General features: G+C 38.5%; 1 protein-coding gene and 1 long non-coding RNA gene across 4 annotated transcripts in view; one reads left to right on the top strand and one right to left on the bottom strand.

Annotated features, from left to right (window-relative positions):
* The window catches only part of CFAP210 (cilia and flagella associated protein 210), a 41,242-nt gene extending 17,634 nt beyond the window's left edge, over nucleotides 1-23,608 (bottom strand). The window contains exons 1-6 of one of the 3 annotated variants that reach the window (XM_077883115.1): nucleotides 23,451-23,608; nucleotides 12,371-12,597; nucleotides 8,431-8,604; nucleotides 8,137-8,330; nucleotides 6,004-6,099; nucleotides 1,367-1,523 (exon numbers count right to left, since the gene is read on the bottom strand). In XM_077883115.1, coding sequence (XP_077739241.1) covers nucleotides 1,367-1,523; nucleotides 6,004-6,099; nucleotides 8,137-8,330; nucleotides 8,431-8,604; nucleotides 12,371-12,597; nucleotides 23,451-23,508 — 906 coding nt within the window. In that variant the 5' untranslated portion in view covers nucleotides 23,509-23,608. The remainder of the gene's footprint in view (nucleotides 1-1,366; nucleotides 1,524-6,003; nucleotides 6,100-8,136; nucleotides 8,331-8,430; nucleotides 8,605-12,370; nucleotides 12,598-23,450) is intronic. The other 2 variants (XM_077883116.1, XM_077883117.1) reach the window with 2 other exon arrangements.
* On the top strand, nucleotides 1,356-15,114 carry LOC144304601 (uncharacterized). The gene is made up of 5 exons (XR_013371534.1): nucleotides 1,356-2,817; nucleotides 3,946-4,092; nucleotides 4,726-4,889; nucleotides 8,046-8,117; nucleotides 13,847-15,114. It is a non-coding gene; the product is annotated as an uncharacterized LOC144304601 (long non-coding RNA).
* Nucleotides 23,609-25,765: the final 2,157 nt, after the last annotated feature.

Here is a 25,765-nt window from a genome sequence, read left to right as displayed (position 1 = left end):
TGCCTGGGTGACTCCGTGGGTTAAGCAGCTGCCTTTGGCTCAAGTCATGATCCTGGGGTCCTGGGATGGAGCTGCAAATCAAGTGGGGCTCCATGCTCAGTGGGGAGTCTGCTTCTCCCTTTGCCTCTCCCCCTCCCCTGCTCATGTTCACTCACTCTCTTAAATAAATAAATAAAATCTTTTAAAAAAAGTTACTTAAAGATGTATCTCAGTAAGATGAAGAAGTAAGCCAAGGAAAAGGAAGACATGTGATTCAGGAAATGGGAACTGCAGCCCAGGAAAGTGAGCCAGGGAAGTTTCAGAGTGACATCTGTGCAGGAGGCCTAGAGGATAAGCAGTCCAGAAGTAAGAGAAGGATAGAGGACTTGGATGGAGGAGCTCTAAGAAAACCATTTAATATAGATACTTTAATATTAGATGAATATTCATTGTTTAAGATTATTTATTGAGACAGAGTGCACACACAAGTGAGGTGGAGGGGCAGAGGGAAAAGGAGGATCAAACTCCCTGAAGAATTCCTTAGATGAATATTTGAAAACTAATATCAATATACATTTGACAGAACTTATAGAACATATGGAAAAAAACAGGTATATAAGCATCAAAGCAAATACACAGACAACTATTTTAATCATAAAAAAACATTTATGCAAGCAAAGAAATATAATCATAGTATATGACTTGGCTCTTCAGAGAATATTTATATAATAATAATGATTTAGCTAAAATTGTGACATAATTATTTTAGGGAAAGGGGAGAATGGCCAGATGGACAGAAAATGTCTAAGTTGATAAATCAAGATACGTATCTTTAGAACTTGATATGTATTTTTAAAATATACAGATTATTTAGAATATAATTTCATATCAGAACAAACAGCAAAAAGAACCTGGAAGTGGATGTCCTCATGAAGCTACTCTTCTTTTAAGCCTCTGGCAGTGTTTGATGTTTTAATTCTGTGCATGTATTACTTAAGAATAAAAACTAATCTTAAAGAAAAGAATGTAAAAAATTATAAGATAAAGTGAGTTGCAATAGGCACAAAATAACCATTATGTTTATCAAACACTTAATAACATTGAGGCAGACCCGAACACACATCACCCCATTCATTCCTCGCATCTCTCATTTAAAGGATAAGAAAACATGTTCACTTGAAAATAAAGTCTCATTCTCTTTTCTCGTTCATACATGAGAGCATGCCCACAAAAATTCATAGTAAATACAGTTCTCCCAAGAGTATACTTAGAAACCCAACTTAATAGCAACTTGTTTTCTACTCCACAATATTTTACCAAAAAAATATTAAAAGTTAGTCATTGGATTTTATATATTTTTTGAAGAAGTGCTGTATTTTCAACTTACAAAAAACAGTTTTCTGCTTTCACTTATATCTTCTTTTTTCTTTTCTAGTTTTTTCCTCATTTCTAATTCATATAATGAATTCTGTCGCTTTATTTCTTCAGCATCCTTTTCTTCATGTTTTCTCCTTCTTTCTTCCTCCTCTTCATGTTCCTTGATTCTAAAGCAAAAACATAACTAAAGTTGAAAGCAAAGCAGAAAAATAGATATTTTAAAGAAATGAATTAGATTCTAACCTGGGGTTATTTGAAGCTGTGGGGAAACTTGTGAATTTCTTTGGGCACAAGAAAGATATATAAAGAGCAGTGATTAAAGCCAAATTCAATTTTGGTTAGCCCAGAATTGCCAGTGTTTTCCTTTCTCCAAAATTTGTTTCACTCCTAACCAAAATTAAGTCCTACACTAAATTCAAATGTTCCTTTCCTTTAGAAAGAACTAGCTAACTGAATGACATATAGTGGAATGGGGACATTATTTTACAGAAAAGCCCTTAATCTCTAGTGTTTCTCAATTTCAGCACTACAGATCTAGCCTCTTAGGCAATGGGGTTTCCCTGCCCAACTAACCACTCTGGTTGTCATTCTTTCTCTAGCCAACATTCACCTGCTATTAATGCCATCTGAGTGGTAAGCCATACAGGGCTCATGTGTGAGTTCCTCAGAGATCACTGAGCACCCTCCTTACTGAAGGGCTGTGATCTGGGAGATTTAGCTCCAGCACTTCCTCTTCCACCCACCTTCCCAGCCCCATCACCATCACTACCACGAGCTTCCACCATCAGTACTTTATTGCAAACTCTGAGTGCCCTCCTCTGGCGACCAATCCTATGCATGCTGGCAAGGCAGCTCAGTGTGAGATGCCTACTTGCCTTTGCATCCTTGTCAGCCAATCAAGTGTGCAGACTGTTCCGCTGCTATTCTCAATCTGCTGTCTCTATTTTTTTTCTTCCTGAACAGGTAGACACAGGATAGATCAACAACACACTTAGATAAAAAGACTGCGGTATAAACCTTTCTTTCATATGCATCCAATCCAAAAGAATTTTTTCTTGGAGTCCCATCACTCAGCTTTAGAAGGGAAAATTTCCTTCCTCTGTGCCATGGAGGACTACACAGTTAAGTGAGCCAGGAGGTTCACTTTGGTATTATTAAGCAGGACAAGAGATTCCCAGATGATTCATCCATCTGTACAGAGTAAGCAGCCTTAGAGCCAAAGTCACTTTCTCTAGGAAGAGCTAAGAAAAAAGTCACTATTGGCTATAGCTAAACCAGGTTTATATGATTGCCTGAAAAACACTAGATTTTCAAAAAATGTTTTTGTTTAGTAGGCATTCTTAGAAGCAAAGAAGATTCTTTGAGCTGGTAAGAAACCCACAGATAAAGAATGGGAGAACAAAATTCCAGACAGAGGGAAAAACATGTGAGAAGACCCTGAAGCAAGCAAAGGTTTGACAGGTGTGCAAGACCTGGAAGATAGGTATGATAGAAGTGAAGAGGAGGTAGGAAAGGAGGTTGAGAAGACGAGGCCAGATCACGCAAGGCTTTGCAGGAGATGGTTGTTTCCATTCTATTTTATTTGTTTATTTATTTTTAAGATTTTATTTATTCAAAACAGACACACACACAGAGAGAGAGAGAGAGAGAGAGAGAGAGAGGCAGAGACACAGGCAGAGGGAGAAGCAGGCTCCATGCAGGGAGCCCGACGTGGGACTCGATCCCGGGTCTCCAGGATCAGACCCTGGGCTGAAGGTGGCACCAAACCGCTGGGCCATCGGGGCTGCCCTCCATTCTATTTTATTTTATTTTTTCCTCTATTCTATTTTAAATGAATGGAAAGCCACAGAAAAGTTTTAAGTAGGAGAATAATATGATCAATTTTTATTTTAATAAAATCTCTCTGGATGATGAAAGAAAAGGGACTAAAGAAGAGAGAACTGAAGGCCAGTTAAGGTGTTGATGCAATAATCCATGGGAAGTGAGAGTGGACTAAGATGACAGCAGTAACTTTAAGATTCATATTGGAGAAAATGATTAACATCAATTGCTGATAGATTTGATGTGGAAAATAAGGGAACATGATGAATAAAGATGTATTCCTCAGTTTCTGATTTGAACAACCGAGTGGATAAAGATGCCACTAGAAAGTCCACTGTGGGGGTGGAGAATAATAAAAAATGCTAAATGCTTATTTCATCCTAGACATTTTTTTTTAAAGATTTTATTTATTCATGAGAGACACACACAAGGAGAGAGAGAGGCACAGAGACACAGGCAGAGAGAGAAGCAGGCTCCATGCAGGGAGCCCAATGTAGGACTCCCGGGTCTCCTGGACCACGCCATGGGCCAAAGGCGGTGCTAAACTGCTGAGCCACCCGGGATGCCCATGCTAGACATTTTAAATTTGAGATATAGATAAGACAAATGAAGATGTCTTAAAGGCAGTTGGATATGTGAAGCTGGGACTCAAAGGAGTGGTCTGAACTAGAGTTAAAAATGTGAAAGTTACAAGATTTAGGATGGATTTTTAATCATTAGGAATGAAGATCACTTAAGCTTTCATATCTCTCTCTGCTTTTTCTCTAGATGATCATATCCATGGGAAAGTGATGCAAACAATCCTATGATGATTTTTCCTTCTTTTGAGAAGCTGATGAGATTAATAGTAACAGAGTTGTTCTCAAGCAAGGTCTACTGGCCCCTTCCCAAAGAAAGATTTGCCTATCAATAGAAGTAAGTAGAATGATATGCAGTATCTACATAAAAATTAAATTCTGTTAAATTTCTTTTCGATAATTATGTTTAAGGTTCTTGGTCAAAATCCCTCCATTTAGGGATTTTGGTGTCACTAGAGTCCTTTATTGGCCCCATCCTCATTATGCCCAGCCAAAGGCAGATTTTTATGCTGCTCAAAGCCCAACAATGGAATATACTGCCCAGGTCTGCAGTTTAGAGATTGTTTCAAAAATGTGTAAAAAATCTCACTTTCAGGCACAGGGCTAGCAGCTGTATAGTGTGTTTTAGATATCCGTTGCTGAGAAATTACCCCTAAACTTAGTGGATTAAAACAATAAACATTTATTATTTCACACCACTTCTGAGATTCAGGAAGCTGGGAGTAGCTTAGCTGGCTGTTCTCCAGAGGTTGCAGTCAAGATGTTAGCTGGAGTAGTAGATATCTGAAGGCTTGACTAAGGATGGAGAATCCATTTTTACATATCTCTTGGCAGGAGGCCTCAGCTCCTTGACACATGCACCTCTCCATAGAGCTTCCTGAGTGTCCTTACACCATGGCTCCTCAAGATTGAGTGATCCAATATATCAAGGAGGAAGCTACAATGCCTTTTATATCCTAATCTCTTTCAGGAGATCATACACCATCACTCCTATTTATTCTCTTCACTGGAAATGAGTTCCTCTGTATAGCTTCACAATCAAGGGAGGAAGGAATTAGATTCCACCTAAGGAGTATCAAGGAATGTGTAGAGGAGTATCAAAGAATGTGTGGCCATATTTTAAATCACCACCAGGTAATACCTGAATAGCACTTGGTAATATATTTAAGGGCATGCAAAAGACTCTTGCCTCTTGGCATCCTCCAATTTCCATTTCTTTGTGTTTAAGAGAATTAAAATATGGTCTTTGCTCAAAGCAGAAACTTATTCCAAATTTTGGCACACCTTAGACACATGGCCTATAATAAGGCACATCATGACCTGGCCCTTGTCTCTCTCTTTCCAATCTCATCTTTAACATTGCCCTCTTAGTCATCTTGACTACTTGTAATTACCCAAATCCACCATAATCTAACTCACTTTGGGTCTTCACCCATGCTAATTCCTCTCTTTAAAATACTCCTACATCCCCACTATTTGCATGACTTATTCCTACTCAGTTTTGATACTTTGGTGATGGAACTGATCTTTTCTAAAAATTAGCCTTCTCTAGACTAGATCAGATGTCCATTTTATATGCTTCCACATATCTTGTGCATCTATTTGCCAAAATATCTACTGTCAAACCCTAATTATTTGTTCCATATTTATAGCTTCCTTCCCAGATTGTGAACTTCTTAAAGAAAAAAGACAATTGTATTCATTTTCATATTCTTATACTAGATTAGTGGCCAGCAAATGGAGATTGTCCAATAAATGTTTGTAACAATGAATGGATGATTGGATAAATGAATTTATTCACAAATGAATAAACAGCCTATTTAAAATTGTCCCCTGAATAGACTCTTATTTAAATTTTTTCCTCTTTTTTAGTTTTATTTTTTTAAGATTTTATTTATTTATTAATGACACACATACACACACACACATACACACACACACACACACACACAAACACTGAGTCCATAATGAGTCCATAAAAAGCCTCTTTAAGCCAACAATAGAATTGGAATACTAACTTGAGCAGATAAAGAGAGCAGATACAGATGTGGTAGAAAAGAGAGAAGAGTTTTTTTCCCTATTTCTTGAATAATAAGAATCCATTCAGGGGCACCTGGCTATCTCAGTTGGTAGAGCATGTGACTCTTGATCTCAAGGTCAAGAGTTCGAGCCCACATTGGATGTGAAGCCTATTTAAAACTAAAAAAAAGAAAGGGATCCCTGGGTGGCGCAGCGGTTTGGCGCCTACCTTTGGCCCAGGGCGCGGTCCTGGAGACCCGGGATCGAATCCCATGTCGGGCTCCCGGTGCATGGAGCCTGCTTCTCTCTCTGCCTCTCTCTGTGACTATCATAAAAAAAAAAAAAAAAAAAAAAAACTAAAAAAGAGGAGCAGCCCAGGTGGTGCAGCGGTTTAGCACTGCCTGCAGCCCACGGCGTGATCCTGGAGACCCAGGATCGAGTCCCACGTCGGACTCTCTGCGTGGAGCCTGCTTCTCCCTCTGCCTGTTGTGTCTCTGCCTCTCTCTCTCTCTCTCTCTCTCTATGTATATGATGAATAAATAAAATCTTAAAAAAAATCTTTAAAAAGAAAATACTAAAACTCTTCAAAAAGATGACAAAAATCTGCAATATGTCTATAAAGGTTAATATCCAACATATATAAAAACTGCTTATTAATCAGTTTTTAATCAATAACAGACATACATATCAGTATGAAACAACTTACACAACAATGGAGTAACCAATTTATGATAACAAAAACCAAAACTGAGGAATATTTACACATGAAAAAGAGAAATATAAATTAAAATATACAAGCTCCATGCAGGGAGCCCGATGTGGGACTCGATCCCGGGATTCCAGGATCACGACCTGACCTGAAGGCAGACGCTTAATTGCTGAGCCACCCAGGCATCCCAAAAGTAGAATATTGTTTAAAATGTCTTGATAATTTACACAATTTATGCACACTTAAACTACAGTGTAAAAAAACTGATAGGTCTCACATTGGAGAAACAAGGTGGCCGGTAGACAAGGCAGAGACTTTTTACTGAATCCCTTTTGTGACTTTTCCTATTTGCATATATCACTTATTTAGAAAAGTAAGTAAAATTATACACAAATACAATCCCCACTCCTGATACACATATGTCAGGAGTAGCTACTTCTTAAAAAAAATTTGTTTGATTTCTATTTACTGACATAGCAAGACCTCATGATATACTGGTAAGTGAAAAAATACACAATGATACGGGCAGCCCTGGTGGCTCAGCGGTTTAGCGCCGCCTTCAGCCCAGGGTGGGATCCTGGAGACCCCGGACAGAGTCCCATGTCAGGCTCCCTGCATGGAGTGGAGCCTGCTTCTCCCTCTGCCTGTGTCTCTGCCTCTCTCTCTCTATGTCTCTCATGCATAAATAAATAAAATCTTAAAGAAAAAAAAAAGAACTCAGCTTCCCATTTAAAAATATATATATAAAATGATACTATTGATCCAATATCATTTTATAAAATATAAGTACATGCTTAGGGAAAAAGTCTGTATTAGTGGCTCAATGATTGTCAGGGACTGAGAGGACAAAGGGGCATGAGGGAACTTTTGGGGTGAAGAAGTATTCTAAATCCTGATTTAGAGGTGGTTATATACAGCGATATGCTATTTAAAAGATGAATTTTATTAATAAATCTAAATTATAGCTCAATGAATCCGACCCCCTCCACCACCACCACTGCCAAAAAAATGTCTATACTGATATACCAAAACAGTAACAGATTGTTATAGATTAGATTATTGCTCAAAAAGATTCACTCTCTTTCCCATTTCCACGGGAGTTTATTTCTCTGTCCCATGGTTAGACCTGGCCATATGATTTATTTTAGACTTATGGTAGATCAAGTGTATTTCCTTGACTTTTGCCCTTGACTTAGCCACATTGTTGTAAGCTTGGTCTCATTCTCTTGCATCTCTGTCAATACCATGAGAAAAGTTTCCCCAAGTGTCTGCTGTCCCTTCATCCTGGACCTCAAAAATGAATATACATGGATGGAGCAGATCAGAGTCCTCTCCACAGCAACCAGCAAACACAAATAGTCCTGCAGTTTGAAGACAAGCTGTGCAGCCAAGCTCAAACAACCCACAGATGCATCAGATATAAATGATATTGTTGAATGACACTAGATTGTGTGGTTGCTTGTTATGCAGCATTATTGTGACAATAGTAACTAATATATTATTTCTGGGTAAGAGAGTAATAGAGAATTTTAACCTTTCTTTGTATTTTTTCTACTTACTAGATATTTCAGCATGTATTACTTTTATAATCTGAAAAAAAAAAGCTTTTGTGAGAAAAAGAAAGTGCAAAAAAGGTAATTTATAAATACATACTGTTTTAAATGATCATTGGCAAGAGCCACTCTGTTTCTGCGTCGTTTTTCTGCTTTTTCTTGTTCTTCTTTAAAAGCTTTTTCAATGTTGAGTTTCAATTGTTCTTCCCATTTTTTATCTGATTTTATTTTATTCTTTTGGTATTCAATCTGTGCATCACGCTCTTTCATTACTCTACTAAGAAGAAGTCCTGACTACAAAAAAAAAAAAAAAATTGTGGCATTAAAAAAAAAAGCTTAATTATGTATAGATATGTTAAATATATACAGAAATGCAAGAAAACCCAAGTAGTACATGAAAGTTTTTCACTCTTTCTGTCTGGTAAAACTGATATTGCTTTGCATATTCAATAGCCTTTTTTCTTTCTCCTTGTTTGTATATTTCTTCCTCCACATCAAGAATTTGTCTTTCTGCCTCTATTTCTTCATCACGCTTCTTTTTGGCTTCAAGTTTCTGTTCTTTCATCCCCTGAAAAAAGAAAAAAGCAGTCTTCTGTTTTCATTTTTCAATTTAATTTCAAAATTGAATTTTCATTATGAGTTTTTATTGTATCTGCATATATCATTAATAAATAAGACAGGTTACACTTACAAGCTAATATTTTAATTGAATTTTTTTGGTAGGTAACATGTTCACATGGTTAAAAATCCCAAAATATTATAAAGGTATACAGTGAAGCTCTCCCTCTAATCCTAACTTCCATCAACAATCTCTAAGATAACCGCTATTATTAGTTTCTTATATTTTCTTCCAAAGTTCCTTGCCATATTTACATTAAAAAACATATGTATTACTACTTTTATTCCTTTAAAAAATCAACAGCAGCATACTTACATGCTCTTCTAAACCTATAAGGAGTCTAATGTGTCATATTGGATGAAATCTCTCTTCTTTATGGGTCATACTTTCCATGTCTTAAGAAAACTTTACCCTAAAATCCTGAAGATGTTCTATGATTTATTTTAAATTTCTACTGTTGTACTTTTCACATCTGGGTCTTTCATTCAGCTGAAGTTCATTTTTGTATATTCTATATCCTAAGGATATAATTTCAACTCTCCATATGCCAATTAACTCAGTATTAGTGATAGGATTCCCAATCCTTTCCCTTCTGACTTGAATGACATTTCTATCATATGTCAAGTTACTATAACATGGATAGTTTCTAGGCTCTCAATTCTGATCTATGACTTTGTCAATCTTTGTGTCCATAAAACAGTTCTTAATACTACATTGCTACCACATTTACTATATTTCTTCTTATTCTTTTACAACCATGGAGATATAAAGTGTTATGTATAGTATGCTACTTCTGTCTATATATATGGTATATTCCACTCCTCCATGTCTTTATGGACCAGTGACTTGTCTAAAGTAAATTTTAAAGTGTAATTTACATACCTCCTTTTTAGTGTACAGTTTTACAAATGCATAATTGCTTATAGAACAGTTCCATCCTCTCCAAAAATATTCTCATTCCCTGATAAACCAACCACTCCCCCCATCTGCAGTCCCTGGCAACCACTGATCTGTTTTCTTTCCCTATACTTTTGCCTTTTTCAGAATGTGATATATGTAACATATGATATTAGTTACAATATAATTTATCCCTCTTCTAGGGACACCTGGGTGGCTCAGTGGTTGAGCATCTGCCTTCAGTTCAGGGCATGATCCCAGGGTCCTAAAATCAAGTCCCACATCGGGCTCCCTGAGAGGAGCCTGCTTCTCCCTCTATGTATCTGCCTCTCTCTGTGTATCTCTTATTAATAAATAAATAAAGTCTTAAAAAAATTTATCCCTCCTCTAGAAAAAAGAATAAATTATGAATACTGTTTCTAAAGCAAGGTAGTACAAGCTTTTTGTGTCCCTTCCCACAACTAGGAAAAAATATTTTTGAATCTAATATCTAATAAAGGACTTGTATTCAGATATATATATAGATATATAGATATATATAGATATATATTTAAAGATTTATTTATATATTTATTCATGAGAGACAGAGAGAGAGAGGCAGAGACACAGGCAGAGGGAGAAACAGGCTCCCGGCAGGGAAGGGAGCCTGACATGGGACTCGATCCAGGGTCTCCAGGATCACTCCCTGGGCCAAAGGCGGCGCTAAATCGCTGAGCCACCCGGGCTGCCCCTTCAGAATATATTTTTAAAATTCTGGGGCACTTGGGTGACAGTTGGCTAAGCCTCTACCTTCGGCTCAGGTCAGGATCTTGAGGTCCTGGGACTGAGTCCCATATTCATCTCCCTTCTCAGCAGGGAGTCTGCTTCACTCTCTCCCCCTGCTCCTCCCCCGTGCTCCAGCTCTCTCTCTCTCTCAAACAAATAATAAGAAATCTTTATAAAAAGCATATATTTTAAAAATTCCCTAAACTCAATAATAAGAAAACAAATCCCATTTATTTTTTGAAAGATTTAATTATTTATATTAGTGAAAGAGACACAGAGCCAAGGGGAGGCAGAGGGAGAGAGAGAATCTCAAGCTGACTCTGAACTGAGCATGGAGCCTGACTTGGAGCTTGCTTCTACAACCCTGAGATCACAACCTGAGCTGAAACCAAGAATCAAACACTCAACTGACTGAGCCACCGAGGTGCACTAAAACAAACCCCATTTAAACATGGGCAAAGGGATCCCTGGGTGGCTCAGCAGTTTAGTAGCTGCCTTTGGCCCAGGGTATGATCCTGGAGTCCCGGGATGGAGTCCCACATCGGGCTCCCTGCATGGAGCCTGCTTCTCCCTCTGTCTGTGTCTTTACCTCTCTCTCTCTGTCCCTCTCATGAATAAATAAATAAAATCTTTTAAAAAAATGGGCAAAAGATTTGAATAAACACTTCACCAAAGAAGATATACAACAGAAAATAAGTTCATGAAAAGATATTCAGAATCATTGTAATTAGTGAAATTTCAATTAAAACTATAGTTTGATACTATTTTACACCTATTAGAACGTCTATAATTAAAAAGACTGACCATAGCAAGTTGGCAAGAATGTGGAGAGAACCGAACATTTACACACTTCTTATGGGAGTGTAAAATTACAACTACTTTTGAAAACAGTTGGGAAGTTTCTAAAATTAAATATGCAACCATTATATTATTCAGCCATTCTACCAAGATACTTACCCAAGAGAAGTGAAAGCATATGTCCACCAATAGACTCATACATGAATGTTATATGCAGCTTTTATTTATAATAGCCAAAACCTGGAAACAGCTCATATATTAACTTTTGGTTGATGCCAAAACCATCAACAATTGAACTGATAAACTGTGGTAGGTCCATACAATGGAATACTTCTACTCAGCAATAAAAATGAACGAACACCTCCAGACACGTCCCTGTGGGGCCCTGCACAGGCTGGGGGGTCAGGGGTGCGCTTGGGGAGCAGAGTCACCCCCCATCACCTGCCGCCCTAAGTAAAGTGATGACGCACAAGAAAAAAAAAATGAATGAACAATTGCTACACCCAACAACATGAAGGAATTTCAAAATAATTGTGTTGAATGAAATTTACAATAGAAAGCAGATGAGGGCAGGGGCACCTGGGTGGCTCAGGCAGTTAAGTGACAGACTCTTGATTTCAGCTCAGGTCATGATCTCAGGGTTGTGAGATTGAGCCTTGAATCTGGCTCTGTGCTCAGCAGTGAGTCTGCTTGAGATTCTCTCTCCTCTTCCTCTGTCCTTCCCCCTACTTATGTGTGCACAAGTGCATTCTCTTTCTCTCTCTCAAATAAATAAACTTAAAAAAAAAAAAAAAAACAAAGAAAGCAACCAGATCAGGGCACCTTGCTGGCTCAGTTAATGGAGCATACAAATGGGGTTATGAGTTTGAGCCCCAAGTGTAGGTGTAGAGATTACTTAAAAATAAAATCTTGAACACAAAAAGAAAGAAAGCAGATCAATTGCCTGGAGACAGGCAAAGAGTGGGGAAGAGTGAGAAGGAGTAAATCAAGTAAGAGGAAACTTTGGGTGATGAGAATGTTCATTATATGAACATTATAATGATGGTTTCAGGGATGTGTAAATATGTCAAAACTTACCAAATTGTATACTTTAAATATGTCTTACTGTATGTCATTTCTCTTAAATAAAGCTGTTAAAAATGTGTTTCAAAGCATTTTTATGATATTTTACATGCAAAAAAATATTTATAAAGGGGTACTAAGAAACAAGAGTGAGTCTTTGGTGCATGTGTACTCCTGGGTGATTAATACTTACTGCATATGTATTAGTCCAATGTTTTACTACTTCTTGGGATCGGAAATGCATTTCTTTCTTTGCCTTTCTCTCTGCACGAAGACATGCTGCTTTTCTTGTCAAATTGTCAAGGCTATCTCGAATCCTTTTCCACTCATTGTGTGGAATTATGGTAACCTGCCGGAGATCTACCGTGCTAGGCAGAAGAGGTGGGTGGAGAGTCTGATCTTCTTCAGAGTTCTTTATTTCTAATAAATTTTAAAAAATGACTATTAAAGACTTTCAAGAGTTTAACATTTTTTCTCAGACATTTCTATAGTATCATGATATCTGGAAATTGTTTTATTTTTTTTTTAAGATTTTATTTATTCAGGAGAGACAGAGAGAGAGAGAGACAGAGAGATAGAGAGGCGCAGAGACACAGGAAGAGGGAGAAGCAGGCTCCATGCAGGGAGCCTGACGTGGGACTCGATCCAAGGTCTCCAGGATCAGGCCCTGGGCTGAAGGCGGCACTAAACCACTGAGCCACACAGGCTTCCCCTGGAAATTGTTTTAAATAATAATTTTATTCTTGCTATTTTAAGAACATTAAGATTAAATGGAAAGTATATAAGAACTTGAAATCAAAAGATAGTCATTCCTTGGTACTTAGGCAAGTCATTCAACTTTTTGGAAACTCAATATCAACATCTTTAAAGTTGAGATCAATAATACCTACCCCAACAAGTTGTTATTAAAGCTTTTTTTCAAAATTGACCAAGTAGTAGTCTATAAATGGATAATTTGGGGGATGTTCATCTATTTAAGTTGTAGACATCATGACTAACTCTATTCAACTCTTTCCTGAGTAACAGCAATGTAATCTGGACAACTAACTACAGTCTCAAGTGGGCCTCATTAGTTTAAGAATAATTGCATCTCCCTTGCCAATAATTATTTCTGTAATATGCAAATAAAAGGAAAAGAGATTTATTTGAGACTTTTAGAAAAGTTCCTTCTTGTTCTTCTGGGAGAGACGTCTGAGAGTGACTCTTTAACTAGATATGAACAGGAAGCATGAAGAACAGAAAGGCAACCATCCTATGACCACAAAAGGAAATAGCCTTACAATGAAATTTATTACTGTGAACCACAAAGGGAAAACAAAGGAGGAATGAGGATCTCATTGTGATGCTAAATCAATCAGACCTGAAGCCTGGAGTTCCTGTTATATGAGCAGATAAATTTCCTTATTTTTAAACATGATTGAGTTGGGTATTCTATAGGAATTAAAAAGCATCCTAAATGAACATACCATATATGAACTATGTAAATCTAGGCAAAACTATTTAACTCTCTAATTCCTTAATTGCAAAATGGAGATACTAATAGGACCTACTTTATGTGGTTGGTGTGAGAATTAAATGAAGTTATGTTTGTAAAAAACTTAGAATAGGGGTGGCACACAGTATATTCTCAATAAATATCAGCTATTATTATGTTTACTATTTTTATTAGATTAATGAAACTGCAGTACAGAGAAAAGCAGAAGCAAGAAATCACATGGCACCAGAAAGAGATAAAGATACCAAGAAAAAAGCTGCCACAATCAACTAGTGTCTTCTTGGGGTTTGCATTAAGGTTGATGGGATTGAGAAATTGGTTGCTAAAGTAAAGTAAGAGTTTAGAACCACAGGTACCATCTTGTCTATCACATATCAAGTCTCTGCCTACAGAATAAAGCTAAACAAACCTGGGAAGAAGTTAGAATAGTGTTCTGGATCAAGTTATACCTAAATTCCAAGCTCTATGAGCCTAAATACTCCCCTCTTGTTTTAACTATTATGAGTTTGATTAGTCACTTGTAACCAAAGAGTCCTGACAAATAAATACATCCTTGTAACAAGTTTCCTTTGTTTTGCCTAAATTGCTATGAAAGGCTAACTAAACAAAGGCTACTAGGTTAAACCATTTACCTTTTGATTAACATATTGTTAAGCATATTGATATCTTTTTCTTGTGACAAAAACTTTTAAGATCTACTCCCTTAGCAAGTTTCAATCATGCAATACAGTACTATTAACTATAGTTACCACACTGTACATCACATCCTCAGGACTTATTTTATAACTGCAAATCTGTACCTTTCGACCCCCTCTTCATCATTTCTCCCACTGCCCACTTCCTGCCATCCATCTGTTCTCTGTATCTACGAGCTTGTTTTTTGGGAGAGTTTTGTGGAGTTTTTGTTTTTGTTTTACATTCTGCATACAAGTGACTTCATACTGTATTTGTCTTTCTCTGTCGGACATTTCTCTCAGCATATTGCCCTCAAAGTCCATGTTATTGCAAATAGCAAGATTTTATTCTTTTTTGTGTCTAAATAATATTCTATTATATATATAAACCATATTTTCTTTATCCATTCGTCCATCAATAGACACTTAGGTTATTCCCATATCCTGACTTGTAAATAATGCTGCGTAAATACCACTTCAAATTACTGTCTTCATTTTCTTTGGGTAAGTACCCAGAAGTGGAACTCCTGGGTCAGATGATAATTCTATTCATAATTTTTTGAGGAACCTCCATACTGTTTTCAATAGTGGCTGCACAAATTTACATTCCCCAAAACAAGGAGGACAAGGCTTCCCTTTTTCCAACATCCTCATGAACATTTATTTCTTATCTTTTTGAGAATAGCCATTCTAACAACCATTCTAATAGCCACCATTTATTGTGGTTTGACCCAGTTTTTTAAAATCTAAAAGAATTTAGTTTCTTCATATTTGTGAATTCTCCAAATTTCTATTATTGATTTCTAATATCATTCCACTGGCTTTGAAGAATACATTTGGTATGATTTCCATCCTTTTAAGTGTATAAAGGCATGTTTTATGGCCTGTCATGTGGCTTATCCTGAAGAATGTTTCATGTACATTTGAAAGAATAGATATTCTGCTCTTGTTGGGTGTAATGTTCTATTGATATGTTAGACCTTGTTGGTTTATCACAGTAAGTCATCTATTTCCTCTTCGGTCTCCTGTGTAGTAATTCTGTACCTAATTGAAATGCGGTATTGATGTCTCCAACTATTATTGTGCTAATTCTCCCTTCAATTCTGTCAGTTTTTGCTTCATGTGTTTTGGGGCTCTGATGACAGATGCATATATGTTTATAATTATTATATCTTCTTGATGAATTGATCAATAATCAATCAGTATAAAATGTTCTTTATCTCTAAATTTTTATCTTAAAGTCTATTCTGATATTATTACAGCCCCTCCAGCTCTCTTTTTTGAATACTGTTTGCATGATGTATCTTTATTCATCTTTTTAACTTCAATCTATTTATGTCTTTGAATCTACAGTGAGTCTCTTGTAGACAACAGACAGTTGAATAATGATTTCTTAAATCTGGTCTGCCAGTCCGTATTTTCACTGAAGTGTTGAACTGACTTATATTTAATGTAACTACTAGTAAGGTAAAATTTATGCCTACCATTTTGATATTTGTTTTCTATACATCTTTTTTTTTAAGATTTATTTATTTATTTATGACAGACATAGAGAGAGAGAGAGAGGCAGAGACACAGGAGGATGGAGAAGCAGGCTCCATGCTGGGAGCCCGACGTGGGACTCGATCCCGGGACTCCAGAATCGCACCCTGGGCCAAAGGCAGGCGCTAAACCGCTGAGCCACCCAGGGATTCCCTGTTTTCTATACATCTTATGGCTTTTTTGTTCCTTTATGCTTTCAAAAGAGCCTTTTTCTGTTAAATATTTTCCACTGTACCATTTTAATTACCTTGTCCATTTTTTACTGTAATTTTTGTGGTTTTCTTATAGTGGTTACCTTGGGAATTATGATAACACCTTAGTTTATCATAATCTAGTTCAGATCAATACCACATTTTCAATGGTTCCCAAAAACTCTTTTCATATACAGTTCCAGTTTCTCACCTCCCCTTTGTGCTACTGTAATACATTATACGCCCATAAACACAGAATTATAATTATTTCTTTTGCAATTGTCTTTTAAATCAGAAGAAAAAAATTACAAATACACTCATGCGGTCTTTTATATTTACTTATGTAGTTACCTTAATTGGTAACTTCATGTGAATTTGAATTAGTCTAACTCTTCTTTCATTTCACACTGAAATGTGAAAGGGCTCCTTTTTTGTAGGGTAGGTCTACTAGCAATAAATTTGTTGTTTTTATTTACCTGGAAATACTTTAAAAGTTGTCTTAGATATAAAATTCTCTAAGTCTTTTTCTCTCAATACCTTGAATAGGTCAACCTGCTGCCTTCTGGCCTCCATAGTTTCTTTTTCTTTAAAGATTATTTATTTATTTATTTATTTATTTATTTGACAGAGAGAGGGAGAGAAAGCACAAGCAAGGGGAGCGGCAGAGAGAGAGAGGGAGAAAGCAGGCTCCCTGTGCAGGGAGCTGACAGGGGGCTCAATCAATCCCAGGACCCTGGGACCTGAGCCAAAGGCAGATGCTTAACTGACTACGCCACCCAGGCACCCCTGGTCTCCATAGTTTTCTTTTTTTCTTTTTTTAAGATTTTATTTATTTATTTATGAGAGACACACACAGACAGAGGCAGAGACACAGGCAGAGGAAGAAGCAGGCTCCATGTGGGGAGCCTGACGTGGGACTCGATCCCAGGTCTCAGGATCAGGCCCTGGGCTGAAGGCGGCGCTAAACCGCTGAACCACACGGGCTGCCCCTCTCCATAGCTTTCTTAGGAGAAACCAGCTAGTAATCTTATTGAGGCCTGTTTGTATGTGTTGCAGTGTTTCTCTCTTGCTTCTTTCAAGATTATCTTTGCTTTTTGTCTTTTTACAGCTTGATCATGATATTTCTAGTTCTGGATCTTTTTGAGTTTATCCTAGTTAGGGGATCAATGAGCTCTTTAATATGTAGATTAAAGTTTTTCATCAAATATGTGAAGTTTACAATCATTATTTCTTCAAATATTTTCTACTTCTTTCTCTCCTCTTCTTCTAAGACTCAAATTATATGTATGTCGGTATACTTGTTGGTGCCCTACATTTCTCTGAGGATCTGCTCATTTTAATTTTTTTAAAGATTTATTTATTCAGAGAGAGAGAGAGAGAGAGAGAGAGAGAGAGACTGAGAGGCAGAGACACAGGCAGAGGGAGAAGAAGGCTCCAAGCAGGGAGCCCGATGTGGGACTCGATCCCGAAACTCCAGGATCACATCTTGGGCTGAAGGCGGCGCCAAACCACTGCGCCACCGGGGCTGCCCGGATCCGCTCATTTTTATTCATTCTTTTTTCTTCCTATCCCTTAGACTGGACAATCTCAATCAACATTTCATGGAATTTGGGCAGCCCCAGTGGCTCAACGGTTTGGCGCCGCCTTCAGCCCAAGGTGTGATCCTGGAGACTCGGGATCGAATCCCACGTCGGGCTCCCTGCATGGAGCCTGCTTCTCCCTCTGCCTATGTCTCTGCCTCTGTGTGTCTCTCATGAATAAATAAATAAATAAAGTTAAAAAAAAACATTTCATGGAATTTTTCCTCTGCAAGCTCAAATCTGCTATTGAGACCCTTTAGTGAATTTTTCATTTAAACTATTGTGCTTTCAACTCAAAAATTTCTATTTGGTTTCTGTTTATAACTTCTTTTCTTTTTCTTTTTTTATAATAAAGATATCACCTATTTATTTGAGAGAGAGAATGAGCTGGGGAGAGTAGGAGAGGGAGAAGGAGAGGCCGATTCCCTGCCAAGCAGAGAGCTGGACTCCGCTCCATCCTAGAACCCTGAGATCATCACCTGAGCTGAAGGCAGAAACTTAACAGACTGAGCCACCCAGGTGTCCCTCTGTTTATAATTTCTCTCTATTGAAATGCTCTATTTTGTGAGACAGCATCCTTAATACTTTCCTGTAGTTCCTTGACAGTTCTTTGAACATATTTGCAATACCTATAAATTTACACAAGAAAATTGTTTAGGAAGTCTAATATCTGACTTCCTCAAGAACAGTTCCTATTAAAACTTTTTTTCCTTTTTGGACCATAATTTCCTATTTCTTTGCATGCCTCATCATTTTAAATAATATGTGGCAAGTCCAAATGTCAGATTCCCCCTACACTCAAAGTTTGTTTTGTTTGGGGGTTTTTTGGTGGTGTGTTGTTGTTTTGTTTTGTTTTGTTTTGTTTTTGGCAGTTGTGGTTTGTTTAGTGTTTTTCCTGAACTAAATCTGTAAAGTTTGTATTCTTTTTCTACTTGCCTATTGGAATTTCAGCTTGGTTAGTTTAATTGTCAGCTAATAATTAGATAGTTTCCTTAAATTAAATTAAATTTCCTTAAATAAATCTCCCAGACTTTGCCAAGAAAGTCTCTGTGACGGGTGGAACGTGACTTCAATGCTTAGGCAAGTAGTTTACAACTCTGTCTTAGTCTTTACTTTTTTTCTTGCATAGAGCCTCAAATTCAGCCAGAGATGAAAGCTTCATTCTCAGGTATTTCCTGGGCACGTGTATAGCACTCTGCACGCATTTGTCCTTCGGGATTCCCAGGAATAAGTAGGGAGCTTCTACCTTCTATAAACATCTCAGTTCCCAGGTAGTTTTTTTTTTTTTTTTTTTTTTAAGTGAAAACACTAAAGCTTGTTGGCTTGTACCCAATACTTACCACTGTATCAGTCATCTGTGATGTTAAAAAAAAAAAATTGCTACTGACCATTTTAACAAACATACCCCGTGAGCTCTGAGTCAGGTTAAATAAAGTCAAGCCTTGTGAGCAGTATTTTCCAGAGAACTCTGAGACAGATCAAGTGACAGTTATCTTAAAAAAGGGCTTTGGAGAGGATCCAATCTTGTTCCACCCCCTCCACAGGTTACTAAGCCAATAGATTTCACTGTAGTTTCAGTGGTTTTCTAGACTTCCATAGGACTAGGAGAAAAGTACAATATTAAAGCAAGTTAAAATGCCAAAAAACCTTATTGTTGTTACCAAGATTCAGCTATTTTTTCTGATAAACAGTCCTCAATTGTTGTAAGCCTTTGGTTAATTTCCTGATTTCTCAACGAAAAGTTGATTCTGACAATTTTTTGTCAGTGTTCTTTTTGATGAGGATTTTTGGAGATTCTTAATTCACCTTTCTGGCTGATGTCACTCCACTAAATCTTTAGATATTTTACAGATAGCTGTCTACATATCTGAACCTCTCTCCTACTTTTCACCCTCTTCTAAATGGAGATTACAGTTTAGCAGTGAGGCTCAGATGGTAACTTTTTAAAAATGTTTATTTATTTATAATCTCTACACCCAACTTGGGGCTCAAACTCATGACCTGGAGATCAAGAGTCACATGCTCAAGCTACTGAACCAGTCAGGTATCCTTCAGATGGTAACTTTTAGACTGAATGATGCAAAACATTATTTAATACCTATTAGATAAATCAGTCTTTTATTGTAGTACTGTGTATGTAAGAAAGTGAGTATGTGAGGTTCCTTGATAGTTCAGTTGGTTAAGTATCTGCCTTCGGCTCAGGTCATGATCCCAGGGTCCTAGGATTAAGCCCCACATCTGACTCCCTGCTCAGCAGAGAGCATGCTTCTCTCTCTCCCTCTGATTCTCACCTTGCTTGTGCTCTGTCAAATTAATAATCTTTTTTTTAAAAAAAGAGAAAGTGAGTATGTGACAGTAATTGTGTTTTTTCAATACATGTCCCAGGGATACGTCCTCCAACCTGTCAGAACCTTCCATGGCTACTTCATGAGTCCTTCATTATATAAATACCAGTAGAGTCCCCTGGTGGGATAGCAGCTGGCCCTCACTCTGCATCTGGCATAAAGAGGCTCCACTGCTACAGAAGCTCAGGCAATGACATGAAGACAGTCCAAATTCCCAAAGTTCAAGCGGTCACTATGACAACATTAATTGGGAATTTAAAGACTTAAAAAAACAAAATCACTGTAATTGCTAAAGAGTTCTTTTAGATGTCCCCTTAGGCTACTTCTATTCAAAAATCAAAATTTTATAGAAGGTCATCTAGGTTACAATACCTAAGTAGCATTATTTTTTATACTCCTTCACTTTAGAGATGAGGAAATTCCTGAACTAAAGAGGAATCACTCATCACTTAGAGATGAGGAAATTGAGACATTTCCCAACCAAAAAAAAAAAAAAAAGAAAAAAAGCAAGAAAGAAAGAAAGAAACACTCATAAAACAATCAATGTGATTCATCATATCAGCAAGAGAAAAACCAAGAACCATATGATCCTCTCATTAGATGCAGAGAAAGCTTTTGACAAAATACAGCATCCATTCCTGATCAAAACTCTTCAGAGTGTAGGGATAGAGGGAACATTCCTCGACATCTTAAAAGCCATCTACGAAAAGCCCACAGCAAATATCATTCTCAATGGGGAAGCACTGGGAGCCTTTCCCCTAAGATCAGGAACAAGACAGGGATGTCCACTCTCACCACTGCTATTCAACATAGTACTGGAAGCCCTAGCCTCAGCAATCAGACAACAAAAAGACATTAAAGGCATTCAAATTGGCAAAGAAGAAGTCAAACTCTCCCTCTTCGCCGATGACATGATACGCTACATAGAAAACCCAAAAGTCTCCACCCCAAGATTGCTAGAACTCATACAGCAATTTGGTAGTGTGGCAGGATACAAAATCAATGCCCAGAAATCAGTGGCATTTCTATACACTAACAATGAGACTGAAGAAAGAGAAATTAAGGAGTCAATCCCATTTACAATTGCACCCAAAAGCATAAGATACCTAGGAATAAACCTAACCAAAGAGGGAAAGGATCTATACCCTAAAAACTATAGAACACTTCTGAAAGAAATTGAGGAAGACACAAAGAGATGGAAAAATATTCTATGCTCGTGGATTGGCAGAATTAATATTGTGAAAATGTCAATGTTACCCAGGGCAATTTACACGTTTAATGCAATCCCTATCAAAATACCATGGACTTTCTTCAGAGAGTTAGAACAAATTATTTTAAGATTTGTGTGGAATCAGAAAAGACCCCGAATAGCCAGGGGAATTTTAAAAAAGAAAACCATATCTGGGGGCAGCACAATGCCAGATTTCAGGTTGTACTACAAAGCTGTGGTCATCAAGACAGTGTGGTACTGGCACAAAAACAGACACATAGATCAATGGAACAGAATAGAGAACCCAGAAGTGGACCCTGAACTTTATGGTCAACTAATATTCGATAAAGGAGGAAAGACTATCCACTGGAAGAAAGACAGTCTCTTCAATAAATGGTGCTGGGAAAATTGGACATCCACATGCAGAAGAATGAAACTAGACCACTCCCTTTCACCATACACAAAGATAAACTCAAAATGGATGAAAGATCTAAATGTGAGACAAGATTCCATCAAAATCCTAGAGGAGAACACAGGCAACACCCTTTTTGAACTCAGCCAGTAACTTCTTGCAAGATACATCCACGAAGGCAAAAGAAACAAAAGCAAAAATGAACTATTGGGACTTCATCAAGATAAGAAGCTTTTGCACAGCAAAGGATACAGTCAACAAAACTCAAAGACAACCTACAGAATGGGAGAAGATATTTGCAAATGATGTATCAGATAAAGGGCTAGTTTCCAAGATCTATAAAGAACTTCTTGAACTCAACACCAAAGAAACAAACAATCCAATCATGAAATGGGCAAAAGACATGAAGAGAAATTTCACAGAGGAAGACATAGACATGGCCAACATGCATATGAGAAAATGCTCTGCATCACTTGCCATCAGGGAAATACAAATCAAAACCACAATGAGATACCATTGTGAGACACCAGTGAGAATGAGGAAAATTAACAAGGCAGGAAACCACAAATGTTGGAGAGGATGTGGAGAAAGGGGAACCCTCCTGCACTGTTGGTGGGAATGTGAACTGGTGCAGCCACTCTGGAAAACTGTGTGGAGGTTCCTCAAAGAGTTAAAAATAGACCTGCCCTACGACCCAGCAATTGCACTGTTGGGGATTTACCCCAAAGATTCAGATGCAATGAAACGCCGGGACACCTGCACCCCGATGTTTCTAGCAGCAATGGCCACAATAGCCAAACTGGAAGGAGCCTCGGTGTCCATCGAAAGATGAACGGATAAAGATGTGGTTTATGTATACAATGGAATATTCCTCAGCCATTAGAAACGACAAATATCCACCATTTGCTTCAACGTGGATGGAACTGGAGGGTATTATGCTCAGTGAAGTCAGTCAATCGGAGAAGGACAAACATTATATGTTCTCATTCATTTGGGGAATATTAATAATAGTGAAAGGGAATATAAGGGAAGGGAGAAGAAATGTGTGGGAAATATCAAAAAGGGAGACAGAACATAGAGACTCCTAACTCTGGGAAACGAACTAGGGGTGGTAGAAGGGAAGGAGGGCGGGGGGTGGGGGTGAATGGGTGACGGGCACTGAGGGGGGCACTTGAGGGGATGAGCACTGGGTGTTATGCTGTATGTTGGCAAAGTGAACACGAATAAAAAATAAATTTATTATAAAAAAGAAGAAAGAAAGAAAGAAAGAAAGAAAGAAAGAAGAAGAAGAAAGAAAGAAAGAAAGAAAGAAAGAAAGAAAGAAAGAAAGAAAAAGAAAGAAAGAAAGAAAGAAAGAAAGAAGAAAGAAAGAAAGAAAGAAAGAAAGAAAGAAAGAAAGAAAGAAAGAAAGAAAGAAAGATTTCCATTAGAGACGTTCCTAAGGGCACAGTAGGTTCTCAGCACAGACAAGACTCTAGTGAAGTCCTTGATATTTCCAAAAGATATTCCAAGTCACTCACGAATAACAAAAGCTTAAGGGAATTCAGCGAACACAACACTCTTGGAGCTGCCACTGCACACCTCGAGGCTGGTCACCTAGAAGTCTCTGACTCATCTTTTCTCCCCTCCTATTTGTGTGAACGTTTCCCACCTGCCCATTCATCTGAAGCCAAACCTGTGCATTTACTCAGAGCCCAACGATGCCCATGGGGCTGCTTTCGAGTTGGTGGAGCCCTTCTCAGAGAGTAACCAGAACTCCCATTCGGCCCCCCTGCCTCTTACCCACCCCCCCGCCCCGGGCCTGGATCGGCCAGGTCAGCTCACCTGTGTTTTCCCTCGCCCTCCCTACACCTCCACAGCGCCTTCCAACCCGCGCCAGCATCTCTGACGAGGCGTCGGGCACTCTGAGACTCGGCAAGGCGACGCCGACGCCGGGCGAGCAGGAATGTTTGCCGAAGCGCGCAGTCGCTTAGCAACGCCGCCGGAAGTGACGGCAGCCGCCGCCGAGGAACGGCGAACGCGCCGCAGCGGGGCCGTCGGGCTGGGAAAGCGGGACTGCGCCTGCGCGGGAAGTCGTGCGCCGGCGCGCGTGTCGGGTGCCCCTCAGGGGCAGGCTCCGGAACGAGGTCGGAGGGCAGAGCCTGCGGGAGCGGCCCCGGGGCCAGGACGGCTGCCGACGCGTGGTCCGGGTCCGTGAGGAGCCCTGGGGGCCCGGCCCGGCGCTCCGGTCCTCGTCCACTGGGCTCCTCACGGGGGATGACCCCCAGCGAGGTGCCTGCGCCTACGTCCGGGGCGGACCCTGCAGGTGTGTGGGAGAGCGAGGCCTGACTCGGTGTGTGCGGCCCACGGACCTGCTCGCGGGGGGGAGCTGGAGGGCAGAGGCCCCCCTTCCGTGGAAACGCCGAGGTTAATGGACAGAGAAATCGGTTTTTTTTTTTCTTTTTTTTTCTTTTTTTTTTTTTTGAGAAATCGGTTTTTAAATACTTTGGTTTCGAAACCATGATCCAGGCTAGATGAAGCTTATATTAAAAAAGAAAATAAACAAACAAACAAAAAAACAAAAAAAAAAACTTGGATATTGTCCCAGAACATTCATGTTAGGACCCTTAAGACGTTTTAAATTGCTTTGTAAATGCAGTATAGTAAAATGAAGGTATTTGTGGGACAAGTCAGACCACTGAGAACACAAAAATCTGTTAAAAGTGGATGCAGTCTTGGTTTCAAAAGACCCCCCCCTTTCTGACACATCGAAGTACAATTTTTTTTTTTTTTTTTTTTATCAGTTAGTTGGCTAGGGCACCTACACATTAGGCACCAAACTAGAGTAGAGTCGCTCAAATGAAAGGAGGTAACGATTTTTAATCACTAAAGTTCTAACACATAGTTGTGCTATTTTTCTTCAGGTTTTCTATCTGATGTTCCACCGTAATAATGCTGGTAAGTATGAAAGGACTAACAAAATATTTGTTGACGTAAGTTAGTTTATGCACATTGGTGAGGTTTTTTTTTTTTTTTTTTTTGAAGCATAGTTTTATTTTTATTTTATTCTTAGAAATTATTTTTTTAAAGATTTTTATTTATTTATTCCTGAGAGAGAGAGGCAGAGACACACGCAGAGGGAGAAGCAGGCTCCACGCTGTGAGCCCGACGTGGGACTCGATTCCGGGTCTCCAGGCTCGCGCCCTGGGCTGAAGGCAGGCGCTAAACCGTTGAGCCACTGGGGCTGCCCAGAAGCATAGTTTTAAAAGTGTCAAGAGCTCGGGAAGGGCCAGAGAGATTTTATACTATTTGCACACTAACAATTTAGCTTGCCACAGTTTTGTGGAAGACGCAGAAATAAATGACATAGAGCCATGACACTGGACAAAATCTCAGCAGTTTTGCCCCGCTTGCCACCTGGTGATGAAACGATCAGAAGTCACCTGCACGCGAGTGTGTTGCAATACTGCACAGGAACCTTGAGCTTAGGGAACCTTAATCTATTCTACTAGACAATAAGCATGCCTTTCGGGGTTTTTCACTACACGTAGGTTGAGACAATAGCCCAGAGCATAGAGCAGTGAATGGCTTGCCTGTAAAGCATGAAGAACCAATAGAGACCATGGAGAATTACCTCCCAACAAAAATTCACTGGAATTTTAACTAACTAGGTTACAGAAAGTATTGAATCATATAAAATTCAGTCTCAGTAATTTGCCAATTTGTCTGATATCATTCGACTTCCAACACCCAGTTCAACTAACCCATGGATGCTTACAGCTAAGTCTAGGTAGAGCTAGTTACTTCTCTCTCTGACTCCACTCCTTTGTTTTATTTTGTTGTGAAGTTAAGGTAGCATTTGCATTTTGATCTGAAACAAGAGTTTAAATTATTCTTTGGAAAAAATTATTACAAAATCAGTGTAGAAAAAGAATGCACGGCAGTTGAAGCACCCATGGTCCTACCACCGTACACAGACATTTTTTAAAACAAAAATGGGATTATACTGTACACACTGTTTAGTGATTTACTTGTATAAGTTGTACTAAAGATCTTAGCTTTTATTGTCTAAATAAATATTCCATTACCCGGCTATCACATATCTTATTTAACCAGTCCCCAGTTCTTGGATGTCTGTGCAGTTTCCAGTTTTCATTATT

The sequence above is a fragment of the Canis aureus genome, chromosome 34 (assembly GCF_053574225.1).
Source record: "Canis aureus isolate CA01 chromosome 34, VMU_Caureus_v.1.0, whole genome shotgun sequence".
NCBI lineage: Eukaryota > Metazoa > Chordata > Mammalia > Carnivora > Canidae > Canis > Canis aureus.
The sequence above is the reverse complement of the archived record's forward strand: the minus strand, read 5'-3'. Positions and strand labels throughout refer to the sequence as shown.